General features: G+C 47.7%; 1 protein-coding gene across 1 annotated transcript; it reads left to right on the top strand.

The window, feature by feature from the left end:
• The first annotated feature begins 740 nt into the window (after nucleotides 1–740).
• LOC135368008 (LIM/homeobox protein Lhx9-like) lies at nucleotides 741–13,850 on the top strand. Its single transcript, XM_064601092.1, has 5 exons — nucleotides 741–798; nucleotides 4,629–4,902; nucleotides 6,415–6,602; nucleotides 11,928–12,073; nucleotides 13,604–13,850. Exons 2-5 carry the CDS (start codon nucleotides 4,640–4,642, stop codon nucleotides 13,760–13,762), a joined length of 756 nt encoding a protein of 251 aa, XP_064457162.1. The 5' UTR covers nucleotides 741–798; nucleotides 4,629–4,639; the 3' UTR covers nucleotides 13,763–13,850.
• The last annotated feature ends 1,907 nt before the right edge of the window (nucleotides 13,851–15,757 follow it).

Below are 15,757 nucleotides of genomic sequence, written 5' to 3' on the forward strand. Positions count from 1 at the left end.
TTTGAGGACTAAATTCATTGCCGCAAAAATTAGTTCCTTTCTCGACTAAATGCATGGAACTAAATGAATGTCACATAATAGGGACTGCATCTTATAGGCTCTGTTCTGACAGTCCTATGGTACATAATTCGTGTGCATGAATGAAAATATCTCGAATTAAACTGTCAGTGGTGATACTGTCGAGCGATATAAAATCTTGCGACATACTTAGGGCACAATTTGCCAAGAAAGAACCGCTAACTATTTCTTCCTCTGCGTGGGTGGAAAATTTGCAAGTGAGCCTATAAGTCTTATTTCATCAAATTCACGAAGAGCACATATTTACGTATGGAGAGTTGACTTCAGGAGACCATTTCCGAACTTGAGTGACTATTTGCAGTTCTGGGGAGTAAATTTCGGGGTCATGGGGACTGAAATGGGGCGTAATCACAATATAGGTGACTAGAAGGCTGCAATTACGCCCCCTTTTTTTCCCGTTTAGAATGTGCTCGGCTCGATAGCGTGACTATTGGCTTCGCTTTCGCTTCGGTTTTAAAATAACAATTCGCACAGAACTGCCTTGCCAAAAATGCACTCGGGTCACAAGAGGATCAGGTGTGGCTTTTCTCGATGACCGATGACTTGCAAAAGACAATAACGCGTTTTGTATTCGAGCTATAACGCAGCAACGCGCCGTATATTTTGTAAGATCATGCACGCGTATTTTAGATGCGTGTTAAATTATCTCGCATTATAGGTGGCCGTGTCTATTTCGAAACCTGAAAACCGAGACTGAAGATACAGAACCGCAAACTTCAGGCAAGTCACATTGAGCATGCGTGTTAAAAGTATTGTGTGTGACACTTGCGTTGATGTGCTTCATTACATCATGCACGTACTGTACTATATGCAAGTGAGAAAAAATAATTATTTAACCACGTGCAGTTAGTTGCCGGCATATAGAAACTCCGGAAGAAACTTTGGAAGATGAGTTTTAGGGGAAAGAGGATATATATATAGGATGAGTTTTGGGGGAGAGGTTATAAAACCCGCCTATAAGTCAGTCATTGACACCAACTGAAGCGGTGATGTAACGTTGCAGTGGGTGGGGCAATCAGACCGGAAATCAGAGAGTGCGCACGGGTTCGAATCCCCCCCACTAGTGGTACTTTCCCTCAACTGCCATATCATTGAATTGGAAGCAGTGATTTCCCGTGAGCTACGCCGAAACACGCGGCACATTTTGCGTGTCATCCAATGGACATATACTCAATATACAGTGAACCCTCGTTATTATGACCATGGTCGTTCCCAAAAATTTTGGTCATAATGCGGAATTGTCATATTAACGGGGGGATTTGCAGAGGTTTCACTGCATTGTTCCAGAGGGGTATGGTCGTAAAGCGCGTATGTCAGATTATCGGGGGTCATATTAACGAGGGTTCACTGTAGTGATATTTCCAAGGTTACGCGAAACACTGGGAGCTGGTGGGGTCAAATCCTGCTCCGGCCGGCTGTGCTCTGCGAGATTTCTTTGTCCTTTTCCTTTCTCTTTCTTTTTTTCCTGCTGACTTTGTAGACACGAGTTTCCCGTGAAGTCGGCCCTAGGCGCACACTATTTCCACTCCTTCTATCCGTTGTCTCTACATCTCTCTACAAACGTACACCGTTCATATAGCCACTGTTGCTTCGCGGTCCTAAGATAGAATTGGCTTTGCAGCGATAAGGCGCCTTACTCACTCTACACAGGGTGTCTATAAAGCCAACCGCTGTTTTAAAGCCTTCCACAAAATGTATCTTTTGAGGGTCCGTCTTTGCAGTTTGCACAAAGTCTCGGAGATTCTGCTTTTGTTTGGGTATCTGGCCATTCTTGCGCGATATTATCCACAGAAATACACGTGAGTCAAAAATTAAGTCCTTTCTTAGGTGACTTATCAGGTAACTAGTCCATCCAGACTTGTATCACTCGAATCCAAGCGTGAAACGAGATGTTGTTCGAAGCTTGACCACAGTGGCGTATCTAGAGCTACCTGCGCCCATGGCAACATGGTTAACATGATGTCCTTGGGGATGCGTTTTCGTGTAGTCCGCACTAGGTTTCACACTACAACCTCCCTAATGGCGGGTGCTTTAGATCATTTATGAATGTGCCAGGTTGAGTGCCCGACCTGGCACATTCACACCCGACCACATAATGGCGCTCCTGTTCACCTGGCGCTCATGGCACCTGTCCACACCTGCCACACCCTAGATACGCCACTGCTTGACCATCGAAAAGCTGTTACGGATTTCAACTGTAACTGTAAAGTATAAGGTGACGTACAACTGCATAAGGTGTATATTGGTACGACAATCAATGTTTCTAGACGCGTGGCACGGGTCTTTGTCCCGCTAAGGCTAAGCCCACACAAGACGCGTTACCACATGCCTCCAAAATAATGTTGGGAAAGCCCTTTGGGTATTGTACATCGAATTCGCGGAAAGCCCTTTGTCTCGCGAACCAAGTCTTATTTACCACGCGCAACCCTGGCGGCGTCCTTTCCCGCAATACAGCATAGAGCCCACTTGCGGCCAACCTCTTGGCATTCAGTGAGGCAAGCAGACGGATCCTTTCGCGGTTGGCTGACAATGCATTGTGATGCAATTGGCCAGCGAGGCGTGTCGCATGATTCCAGGGTCAATCCGCTTTGTCTCTCACGGTCTCAGCCGCGCGACATTCTTAGCCAATTATAGCCGCAACTATTTTGATATACCCTCTCTCAAGACGTTTTCTCGCCGTTTCATTTTTTGTTTCCCCGCGACTTTGTTCTCGCCAGGTCTTTGTGTGTACACACAATATGGTTGTGACTTGTGCGGCGCCTTCTCGAGTCGTAAAATGGTTTGGGAATGTTTGAAGCTCTGCAACCCATTAATTTTTGTGTAGGCTTCCTCCAGGACTCTGCAATTGCTACTTCGGAAATGGTATCATTTTCTTTGGGATGAAGTGAGAGAGGGCACTTATAGGGAAGGAAGGATTAGCACGTAGTGTTACAACCAACGCCAGACGTAGGAGGCGACGGCAGGAACAAACGCAACAGATTTAATAACCGAAAGTTGCCAGCCAGCAAGATGAAGGTGACGCCGTCAGCCGTCAGCATGTACTCGCCTGCGAGCGCATGTTTTTGCTCGTCCCGTAGACTGTCGACGCTTGTGCAGATGAGACTTCATACACAAGAGTACACTATGCGTTAAATTGTGTAAACCATGATGGCCGGGTAATAGTATTGAAGGCAGAGGATGAGATGGATGGATGGATGGATTAAGGAACAGGTGGGCACGAGTTGGAGCGAATAATAAATGTTCAAGGACGGATGCAGCGTTTTTCTCATGGGAGAAGGTTCGTGTCTGGGACTGTACGCTACATACACTGTGTATAAGGTCAGCTGAAGCACTCTGTGACGACAGAAACTGAGGGGGGCCAGGACCCGCTATCCGCCCATGTCCATATTGTAGGCAAAGTATAAGAGCACGGGACACAAGAAATTAACACTGGACCTGTCGCAACTTTCAATCGTTTGCAAGGGTGAACGCGCCAGAAATGCAAAAAAATAAATAAAGCGATAAAACAAAACAAAAGCAAACAAACAGAACAAAGGCGGTTCCAACTGCAACGCCTGCTGACTTCACACCCGCACAGAGGTACTAGAGGTACAGAGGCACTTTAGAAGTACTAAAGGTGTCTCGCCCCTTAGTACCTCTAGGTCCTAACCGTTACTGTGGTTTACGAAGACTTCTCGATTGCGCACCCACTAGATGCTGTCGAAAGTTCCGCTTTCTGGGTGACCGTCTCGCTGCCAGATTGGTTCCGTGTTAACACCGCGAAACAACTGTGGCTATGAGTGGTGGGCAACAGGAAGGCGTGGGAGAGGGAGTATTAGAATGCGCCCTGGGCCAACTTCAGGGCAATCTGTGCTAGCAGACGCCTGGAAAGTCTGCCGGAAAGCCCAATCCAAAGTACGATACAGCTAGCAGAGCCGGTGGTGTAACCCCTATAGTCTTTTGCGTTACCTTGGCGTATCAGCGAGCGTATGGATCAGGGTTGCGGAGTTGCCACTCCGGAGTTGGAACGATTCCGGAACCATTCCGGATTTAGCAGAGCCCGGAATGGAATTGGAATGGAATGGCGGAAACTGTCCTAGGAATGGGAATGGAATGGTCTGGGTGCCCTGGTGGCAGTTTTGGTTTCAAAGTGCTGGTTTCTACCCTCGCACCCTTTGCTCCGCACCAGCACACGGTCAAGAGTGGAATAACCTCGTCTTTGTGCCTTTTCCGTGCTTGGTAATGTCAATCTCCTCTAGCACTGCTGGACTGCCCAGTATGGTTACCGGTCCTTTTCTTTTATTGAGGGAATTAACGGAATGGAATTTGGTTGCCAAGCCATTCCAGGAGTGGGAACTGTCCATGCCTTTTCATTCCGAGGAATTGAAAGGAATGGAATTATCGCAAATCTCCATTCCTCGGAATGGAATTGGAACGGAATGGGAGATCCCATTCCGCAACGCCGGAATGATTCCACCCGGCCACGTCGTTAATTGGCACCGCAACGTATATACTAGCTGTCTCAAGCGATATTTTTTCCTTCCAGTGAGAGAGGTAACGTTCGCGTGCAGGTGATGCCCACATGATCGCCACTGTGCCCACGACACAACAAGAAGGCCAGGACCACCGGAATGAGAAGTCTTCGCACGAGGTTCAGGACACTGGCGGGCTGTTGCGCTGCGTGGCCTGTGGGGAGTTGATCCGTGAGCGCTTCTACCTGGAAGCCCTGGAACGTCCATGGCATACGGGATGCCTACGGTGCAGTCGGTGCGCGACACCTCTCGACTCCCACGCCTCGTGCTACGCCCGGGACGACACCATCTACTGCAGAGATGACTATCTCAGGTGAACACGAAAATGGTAGTTTATTGTTGGCACTGCTAGGTTTCACGATAGACAAAACTTTTCCTAATACCATAGTATCCGCCATCTTGCCCTCGCTGGGCTCTGCTGCCACCCGCTGCTTTTCACGGAGAACGCTATGCGTCGCGGACAGGTTTGAACACGTACTACACTCCGCACTCCACGTAGTCGAAAACCGCAGAGTTTAAACCCACGACCCCTACCAAACAGGGCAGCAACGACGGTTCGTAGCAACTCAGAACGAAACAAAACCCACCTTTTGCCAAGGGTACGGAAACACGGTACGGGGGTACAAGCTAGAAAGGTCTACGGGTTTTACTATAGAGTGTGGTATCTATACCACAGACTACGCGTGTAGATCAGACAGCAGAACGTGACGGCAGTAACCATGATATTGACACTGTAAATACGTGTCGATCATTCGCTCTACTCAAAGGGCAACAAGCTAGCAGCGCTTCTAGTGAACAGAGTCGCTACCTCTCTCAAAGGCAGGCTCTAGGGGATCGACATATAGGTGCACCACGAACTACTATAAATTCATGTAATTTGCGCCAGTTCCCAGCGCCGGAGGTGTGAGGGAAGCGGTGGCCCTGCTTCTTCAATATAAATAATATCCTTTCAATCCTATCAATTGCTACAACACATTGTATACTGTACTTGTACGTTAGAGTTTTCGAACAATCAGTGCATGTCCCGTGGAACATTTGTTCTTGAAAAAAAAAAAAAAAAACGACGGTATATCCTTTCCTTGAGCTTGAGGAGGTGGTACAGACAGAGGCACAAAACACAAGCAGACAGCACTATAGAGTCTAGTCCTGTCTTCTTCTGTCTCTGTCCCTACCACCTTCTCAAGCTCAAAGAAATTATATACCGTCCACATCGATACATCAGCTTGCTTTGCATTTCAATGCTCTGCTCATCTTGAAAAAAGAAGTTCATCATGATCATCATTCTATGCAGGATTGAAACAGTCGTCCTGAGTGCCAGACAGTGGCGTACGTGAATGAGACGATGTGTCAGGGACGACTGCGATTTCAATCGTTGATGTTATATCTCAGGTTCCTTGAAGCTTGCGTTGTATTAGTCCGTTAGTGTGTTCCGCGGCCTCAGAACCGTAAGTTTCCATCATTCTATTGGTTATAGTTTTGGTATCGTATTGGTATCTAGTTTTCATTGGTTACGATGTTTCGAAATACGCGTACCGTTGCTGTCGTTTGCTACGGCTATGCGTGCGCTTCTGTTCAAACTTCGACTGTCCAATTATGATCAAGATACCGCAGGCAGATACATAGCGCCTCTACCGGATCGTAGGGACGAGACTCTTCGTAGAGGGGTTGCCAATTATGACAGGGTCGTGGTCAGAACAGAGAGTTGCGTGGATGAAAGAAACGGTAATCTTAAACGATTTTTTAGTCATAGTAGAGTATGACGTCAGAAGTAAGTGACTACGTGACTTGTACGTGACCACAAGGTAAAACGTGCTGTAATACGCAGGACGTTCCTGCGTTGCTGCGCGTGCGCAGTTGCCTTGGAGCCTCATGATCTGGTCATGCGAGTTCGAGACCTTCTATTTCACGTTGCCTGCTTCCGCTGCTGGGCCTGCCAGAGTCCGCTGCAAAAGGGAGACGTCTTCGGACTCCGAGACTCCCGCGTCTTCTGCCGCGTGCACTTCCAGACACCTGGTGAGCACCACAATCAATCAAGTGCAGACTGATGCGTCGGAGCCTTAATTGGCTCACCGGCTTACGGAAATACCATTTGCAGTAATATTTTCCGATCGGTCTGAAATCGGAGGATGTGGGCTAGAATCTCGCTGCTGGTGCTATTTCAACAATTTTCTTTAACAAGCAGACGCGATTGTGCTTTATCCTACTGCATCCTACACATTGGCTTCGCTCTAGTCCGTCATGCAGATAGCGCCGGGCGGCGAAGCGGTGCGAGGTGTACAGTATACAGTGGTAACTTGCGGAACTCAGAAGAACATATTCGACAACTGGCATCTGGAAAATATATGTTGAGCAGTTTTCGTCTGGTCACATAAGAGCAGCAAAGGGTGCCATCCTTCACAGTCAGGGTCTTGTACATGAAGTACATGAAGTGATGAGCCGAAGCGCTTACGAACACAACATTTGGAGTACAGAGGACCAGAACATATCGCAGAAGTCTGCCTAAAGGGACAAATACTTGTCTGTTTTACGCGATTCACAGTCCTTGGACAAGGCATGGGACCAGACCTCTAGACTCGTAAATATTGGGAAGATGTGTCTCCATCTTTATCGTCAAGGGCATCTTAGAGCCCGTTTCTTTCAAACTGAATATTTGAACTCGAATATTCCTTATTGCGCCCAGCGTCGACGCCGCAACAGCAAGACGCGCCGCCGCCGTTGCCGCTGGCAGGTGACCACCCTGCGTCTACCGTCATGCCTGCCCCCGCTCTCCGACAGCGCGATCCACCGCTCTTAGTTCTGTGGCTGCGACTCCCATGACACTGACGATTGGCTCGCTGCATTCGACGTAATGTAATGTAACGACGAGCGTTCGTTTGTTTGTTTGTTTGTAAAAGAGGAACGCTCGGCGCAGCCAGTTCTGAACAAAGCGAGCGGTAAGATGCCCCTGACGATGAGGATGGAGATACACCTTCTTCGCAGTATGAAAGAACGCTTTCTGATTCTCGGGGCATTAATAACTGGAGAGCACAAAAGTGAATTCCCACGTTAAGCTTCTCACTTGCCCAGACATGAAATGCCCAGAGAGTATACAATGGTGCAGAGCATCGGCGCCCCGGGCTAGCACTAGCGTCGGTGGCGCTCAGGTCAGTACATGTTCTGAGCATGAAACACACAACACAAGCCTCAAGGTGTCTTAGAACATGAACAATTGAAAGATGGCAGTCGTCGAAAGGACCAGACAGCGCCGGCCAAGAATATAGAACCACGCGCCTCTCGACTGCCGGTCAAGTGCGCTAACCACTACGCTACGCTGGCATCTGCTTTCCCACTATATAACGAGGCGCCTCATTCGACTAACGGGACCGACATTCGAGAGGTCCGTGGTTCGATTCCGGCCGCTGTCTGGGCTTTTTCGACGACTGCCTATTTCAACTGTTCTTATTCTTGGCACCTATTGGCACCGTCTGTTTGTGTGTTTCAGCCTCAGAACAGTTACTTTCCGTCATGTACATTCACCAGATGCCGCTGCTTCGTCCTTGTGTTGTCCGGCCCAATATTGGGCCAATATTGGCAATGCTGGCACAATATAATAGGGTCTGCCCTAACAGTCCCATATCTGATTATGTAATTCTACTAAGTCGTCTACGAAATAAATAAATAAATAAAGATATATTGGTCCCATATTGGGCCGACATTGTCAATATTGGTCCGATATTAGCCCAAGATGTTGTGCTGCTTGGGGTAGTAGAGAATGTGAAGAGAGTGAGTGCGTGAGGTGTGTTTGTTCACTAAAAGGGATAGGGCGCAGACTAACTGGTGCATGATGATGAAGGAACGAATAACCGAGAGACACGGGACACGAAGACAAGCACAAGAGTTCTCGGACCAGTTCTCAGGTTTGTTCGCGTACCGCCGCTGCCTGGCTTTTTTGACGGCTATACCCTATTTCAATATTTGACGTGGACACTGTAACAGAACCATGGAGGAAAGCAAAGAAAGATGCGCCCCTAAGGAAGAGTACAGAGAGGCGTGGTGCAGGTGACGTATCGATAGAGGCCGAGTTCACGTTACCCCAGAGGGCCAACGAGAGTGCTTTGCGCACGCGCCATTGTGGTCGCCGTTTTAACGCGGTGGAGGGCATGCCTGATCAGGAGCCCTGAAACTGCTTCTTCACGCGGCTGTGCTGACACCACTAAAACCGAAACTGGAAAATGAATGTTGGTGCCACACGTTGGGCGCCAATTTTGGCTTCACTCTTCGGACCATTAAGACGCCATCTCTCCCATTCCTTCCTCCGCGTACGGCACCGATGAAATACCTTATATTTCACAATCACATCTGCGCCTTCTTGTCCTCGTATTTGTTTCTAATTTATTACGAAGTTCGCCGAACATACTACGATACGGCTAAGATTATGAGACTAACCTATCTCTAAAATACCATAATAAGGTGATGCCCCACACGTAACAATGTCCAGCGATGAACTCGACGAATTCTACGAGGAGAAAAGGTGGACGATGCAGAAACAGTTCAGCTCAATGAACACTAGCCCCGCTCCCCCAAATATTCTCCCATTCATATAACTCTATACTGCTTCTTATCATCATCATCATCATCATAATCTGGTGTCGACTTACAAGCAGACAAAATCGTCGTGTGAACCGGCTTTACTCGGAGCTAGCTTCCAAAGTCGCCATCAATGCCACCAACAACCCTTTTAACCGTTGCTGCATCATTGCCCAGCTCGCCGGCTTAACTTAAGCGGGGAGCGCATTTTGGAGAGCGCCGATAATCCTCTTGCGACAAATGGCCCACGCGCGCATGCGCAAATCCTCCCTAATAAGGCATAACATGCCGACGGGTCACGTGCCGTCGAAGCGGGGCCGGGCCTCTCCGCTACGGCAAATCGATACGCGTGTCTTATTGGTCGGCTGCAATAAGCCTTTGTAACGCCATTGTGTGTTGCAAGAGAGATTACAGGTCGCCAAGATTCTCGAGTGTTTTTGCTAAGCCTAGTTTCATCAGTGCTCGTCTTGGCCGTTCATAAGCTGTACTGCTTGTTTTGCTTCCTTTTGGGGATTATGGCTCCGGAAGACTGCACCGCCTAGCGGGCGATGGCGGCACTTTCTTTTTCTTTTTTAGGAGAGCGGGGGCGTGCTTGCTGTTGTGTTGGCCACGGGCAATTCGTGAGCTTTCGCTTTTATTTTCGACAAAAAACGAGCTACGAACAGCGTTTTTAGAGATTGAAGAAGGTGTGGTAACGGGCACTGTTATGGAGGTGAAGGTGGAAGAAAACGTGTTGGGCGAAAATAAACAGATTGCTGTTTCCAAAGCGATTCGGGCACGTTTTGTCTACGCAAAGCGTTGGCCGAGGATTGTTATTACAGCTTGGATGTGTGTTACGCCGGTGGCCAGATTGTTGCACGAGGATGGAAGGCAAAATAGTTATTTTTGAGAATGGCTTCGGTTTGGAAAAAGCGTAAGCGTTAGGAAGTACTGCTGGGCTGTAGGACATCGAAAGGTCAGAAATTACTCTGAAGTTGTTGTTGTTGTTGGTTGGTGATGTACGTTCAATAAATGACGAATAACAGAATAGTTTCATGTTCAAACCACGTACGCGGACACCAGAAAGAAATATTAATGCGTCACGAATGTTACTACATCCCGAGAAGATTGCAGGGGGCACGAAAACAAGTGTACAATTTAACTCTGAGCACCCCGCATCGCTACGACCTCACAGCTCACGTTATGCCCGTGTTCGTCTCACACCTCCGCCACACGAAACCTCATTCGGCGCCACACGAAACCTCAAATGATGTCACCAAAATCGCAGAAACGCCGCCCACAAGCCACAAATCTACTATTCCCTAAAGGAATATTCCACGACCTACCCATATAACCGAACACCATCATTCCCCAACACACCACCATCATTCGATACCCATTCATCAGCGCGTCCCCCTTTTCCCGAAACAATCGCACGGTGTCGCCGTGTTACGGCTCAGAAAATGCGATGCGCGCGCCCCCTGGCCAACACGACCGGCGTAACGCGGTCGTTCCACAATACGAAACTGTAGCCATAAAGATCAACTTGGAAGAGAGGAAAAAGGCAGGAACCAGTGAAGCGAGTAATGTGTGACGTGCTTCTCGGCGAGGATTTTTGAGATGGTGGAAGTGTCCTCCCGGTCCTGCAGCACGTGCGGGAGGGGGGTATTGTCCCAATTCCCTCCCTCCCGCTGCTGGGAAAGCTCTCTGCACGTGACTTTCATCCTTTTGTGGCGCAATACAGCGGAAGATGACAAGTGCAATGCGCCCCCCAACGTGTGTGTGTGTCTCTATTTGAAGAGAGTGCGTGGAAAATAAAAAGTGCCCTTTCGAAAAAAAAAAAGAGAGAGAGAAAAAGTTCCCGTATGTATGGATGCTTTCTCTTTTCCGGCTTGCGCGCGTTTTTAATAGGAGGTGGATAGAGTGTAGCGGATTAATTCTGTTCGCCGGAGCGTGCATAAGTTCCGGGAAGTACTCAAAGTGCACGGTTGTGATGATGATGAGGATGATGATGATGATAGCCGTGTCGTTTCTTGTCTCGGATATTTTTGTGGCGACCCGGGTTCGAATCCAGGCGTCGGCTGTGCTGCCTGAGTCCCTTTTCTGTCTTTTTTTTTCAGACGCTTTAAGACAAATGCCGCCAAGCCAGAAGGCAGATCGCTCGGAAATGGCACACTACCAGCACCACCATCGATATATATGTATATAGGATACATGTTGATGTTGTCATCGGAACATATATCTACCCTGGCAGGACGTAAAACAATCTATGCTGCGATAGTAACGAAAATCTCCAATCAAGGTACGGGTCGGGGATACCCGACGTTTTCGTATAGCCAGTTGGGCTCTTTCCTAAGGCTCCGAAACGTCGGGTATCCCCGTCCTGTACCTCGGTTGGAGATTTTCGCTACTATCATTGTTTTTTACACGACCAGACACACGTGTGTCGAAGATGTTGACGTTCAAATCTATGCTGCGCACGCGATGGATTGTTGTACATGCTTACAGAGGGCTCTGTATTTCACTCCGTTTCTAAAGACTGCAACATTTCAGTTCGCATTGATACCGGTCTTCTACATTCTAACCAAGGTTCTTAACTAACATTGACGTTTGGGGTAGTTGGTACCCATTTTAGTAACTCTCAAGACTGCGGCTCAAGCACAACACACGGGAGAAAGTCGGTGTCGTGTTGTTCTTGTTTCCCCCGTGTGTTATTGCGCTGCTTTTCGATACCAACCAAGGGTGTTGTATATAGTTGCAGCCTACATTAACTCCTCCTTTCTCTCTCTACAGAGAAGAACTGCAAGCGCATGCGCACATCGTTCAAGCACAACCAATTGCGCGCAATGCGTGCATACTTCACCATGAACCATAATCCTGACTCTAAGGATCTCAAGCAGCTTTCTGCACGGACGGGACTGAGCAAGAGAGTGCTGCAGGTGACCGTAAAAATTTTCTGCTTCCATAAAACCACTTTGTACCCTGCCAGGACAAGATTATTTCATAATTTGAGGCTATACACGAGTGTTCTTTGACGAAGGACAAGCTGGAGGTGCCTGAAATTTTCAGCAACAAAAGCAAAAGAACGCATGACTGCGCCAAAAGACTGCATGTCGTTTAATGGCCTTCGTGGATAATGCCACTCGGGACCCTAATGGCATTAGACGATAATGTCATTTGTTCCGCATGTGTCGCACAGGTATAACACTAATATAAGGTAGCAAGACTTTCAAATGCTGCTGTTATTTAATCTTGGGGCGGTGATGGTCATGTCAACGCGGTGATCAACGCGGTTTCCGAACTCCCACGCCTCGAAGAGCCCTTACCTTCTCGTCCTACATTGTTTTCAAACCCCAGCCCTTATTGTAACATCCCCGTTTAGCCTTCGGTTAAAAACGTCACAGACTAACACTACTATTCCGTAAACATCATAAAGCAAAAAAAGAAAAAAAATAAGAGGAAGAGGTTTACAGGAAACAGGATGACTTTTGAAACTTGATTAGAAAAGTCGTGCATGTTATAATCAGTTGCCTAACTGTACACTACAATTTCCGTCCCAATTGCGCTCATAGTTTTTAGAAAATGAAAATTAAAAATTACGGGCAACACTGTATCGAAGTTGCCACCGACAGCACTTTGCTCGTGAAATCCTCGTCCCAGACAGACTGGCTCGACCAGCTCGTCCCAAACCGACTGCATATTTCTTGACTTCTCGAAGGCATTTGATAAGATATCTCATCGTCTCCTCCTCCATAAACTCAGTGCACTTAATATCGGTACTAACGTACTACCATGGCTGCATTGTTTCCTTTCCGATCGTAGTCAGTGAGTAACTGTTAACGACATTGATTCTGTGCCTGTGTCACAAAATATATCATCAAAACGATAGCTTGCGATCTCGCTTTGTATATTTCCTCCAACATACATATCAAATCGCGCTGAACATCGTCAAAAAGTAAAGATTCCATCTTGTTCAACCAAATCTCATGGTGATTCCTTTTTCTACCGTACCGCCATCAACTGGAACCACGTCCCCGGTTCACTGACATCAATTTCGTCCATCGCTCAGTTTAAGTGTCATTAGTGATTATGTAACATTGTAATCAACATTGTTATTCTTATACTTTGTATTCAGCCTTTTCTACTTTGTGTAACTACTACTTTCGTCTATGGAGCAATACATATTGGAGAGCACCCCTGTGGGCTACGTAGACATCACGAGCAACAAGCTATACAGTCGGGAACATAGATCACTGTTGCTTGACAAATTTGGGATGATTTCCCACCAGACGTCGCCCCACGCCGTTTTACCGCAATTTGGTACTTGGAAATTTAAATTATTTATCGCTTCCTGTCACACGTATAACTTGTTGTGCTGGGCGTATAAGTAACACGTTCTTAAACTACGTCGCCAACATAACGTGTCTGTCTGCTTCTTCGCGGTAATTAATTAATTAATGGCTACGCAGGTGTGGTTCCAGAACGCCCGAGCAAAATGGCGTCGCAACCTCCTCCGCCAGCCTAGCACGGGACCTGAAGTAGCCGAAGATTCGAGTCCTCTTCAAGACCTCGGAGCGTCTATCATCCTCGAAGAACAAACCATCCACACTTACGCCAACCTCCTATGAGGCGAACGCATTCCAGCAATAATTAGGCGACACCTACTATACGTCTGTGCTACTTGGAGTTAAATAAATAATTACCGTTTTCCTTTATTACTCGGTATTTGTTAGTGGAGGAAATAGGAACGTTGATTGCTCCGAATAAACTCCGTTTCGATTAGATTACAAGAGTCGTTCAAGGTTGATTTAGACTTTTGCTCGAGAAAAATCAGCGAGTAAGTTTTTGGAGGACGAAGCGCAATCCTCCTCGAGTCAGTCGCACGTGCAGGAACTGCACCACAGCGGCAGCTGTCATGGCGGCGAGCAGTGTGTCTGTAGCTGTGGAACAGCGATGCATGATCGAGTTCCTCGTGAAGGAGAACGTCAAACCAGCTGAGATTTCGCAAAGATTACAGGCACAGTATGGGGAACAAACAGTCTCAAGGGGAAGGGTGTACGGCAGTTTGACGAAGGACGGGATATGGTGACGAATGAACCACATTCGTCCGTTCGTGAACAACGTTCGTCCGACTGCAGTTACGCCAGTGAACAGCTGGCTGTTCTGCAGTGGCTGTGTATAGCAGGATATTCAGACATAGACATTTTATATACATTATAATACCGATTATAGACACGACGTTGAGCACTCGCGCTCACCGGCTCACGTGACAGCAGAAAGCCACGACGCTTTTCGAATCTTCCGCTTCTGGGGGAATGTCGCTGGTGTGAATACACGGTGTATGTCAGGAAAGTCCGCCGAAGAATAGAGGGCGCTATACTCTCAAACAGCGCAGTCGGTAGTAGGACTCGAACCCATACCTCGGCAAAACTCATGCTCAATGTGACGAATGAGTTGAGCAAGAGTGAGCAATCGAAGAGCGCCCGAGATGAACGAGCAAAAGGACAGTTGAGCACGAAGTGGGTGAGCATGAGCGAGCGGCGGCCACGAGTCCTGACCTCTGCATGCCTTAGGAACTATCACAACGGGTGTTGTATCCATGCCGCTGGTGTGACGCCAACCTTCCCTTTTGTTGACGTTGTATTCGCGCTTCGTCTAACACGCGCTCTGGTACGCGCATATAAGCGTAACACGAGGTCGCAAAAGAACGCACGCAACTTTTGCAATCCTATACGCAACGACAGATAGTCCCTGCAACGAACGTAATATCCGATGCAGGTCACGGCCGAAAGGACATATACCATTGTCGCCTTATCGCCTCGCTGTATCCATGAAACAGACTAAGACAGATGACGACACGGAGCCCATGCAGTCGCTGCATGCACAAAAAGATGGCGGCAGCAGATGCAGAGTGTGCCGCGGTCGAACATCTCGATGATGAAAAGAAGGAAAAATGCGGACGGAGAGATCGAAAGGTAGCGATGGTCCTGCATTGAGGAAAAATGAACACGTTTCTAGTTCCACATAAAAAATAATAATCATAAAAGAAGAACTTTTGAAGATCCACTTCTCGATATTCTAGAAAGCTCAAACTCAAGTTTTGTTCGGATCAGATGCAGATCTGGCAACCTGTTCCTGATGGATTGGGTAGCCTTGCTGGTTGATTGGATCGTCTGCTTTGACGGCGTTCGTAGCAGACAAAAATGCCGACCGCGTATAACGTGGCGCGCGATCGCTTTGTTTTGAAGTTATTCGAGTGACAGTTTTAAAGGCAGGAATAATGTATTATAACTTTGTTTTTAGCTTATCTTGCGTGAGGTGGTCTCGAGTCAGAAATATATTTGCTCAAAGTTTTGATATCTCGTATCATTGCGTATCAATTTGCAATTCATGGTCCCCTGGTGGTTACGGGGTAATGTCCTATCTGGCAAGCCTACAGGGCTGGGTGGGTTCTGACGTCACTTTAGAAGTTTGCACCATGTTCGCGTGTATCGCTCATCTCTTGTGGCATACGCGTAAACCTCGTTCGACAGCTTGCGAGAATGTATTTGAGGAACGCCACGACAGCGGCTTTCTGAAGGCAACTCTTTTGACAAGAAGCACAACTTATGGGAACTTATAGG

This window comes from Ornithodoros turicata, chromosome 9 (assembly GCF_037126465.1).
Source record: "Ornithodoros turicata isolate Travis chromosome 9, ASM3712646v1, whole genome shotgun sequence".
Lineage (NCBI taxonomy): Eukaryota > Metazoa > Arthropoda > Arachnida > Ixodida > Argasidae > Ornithodoros > Ornithodoros turicata.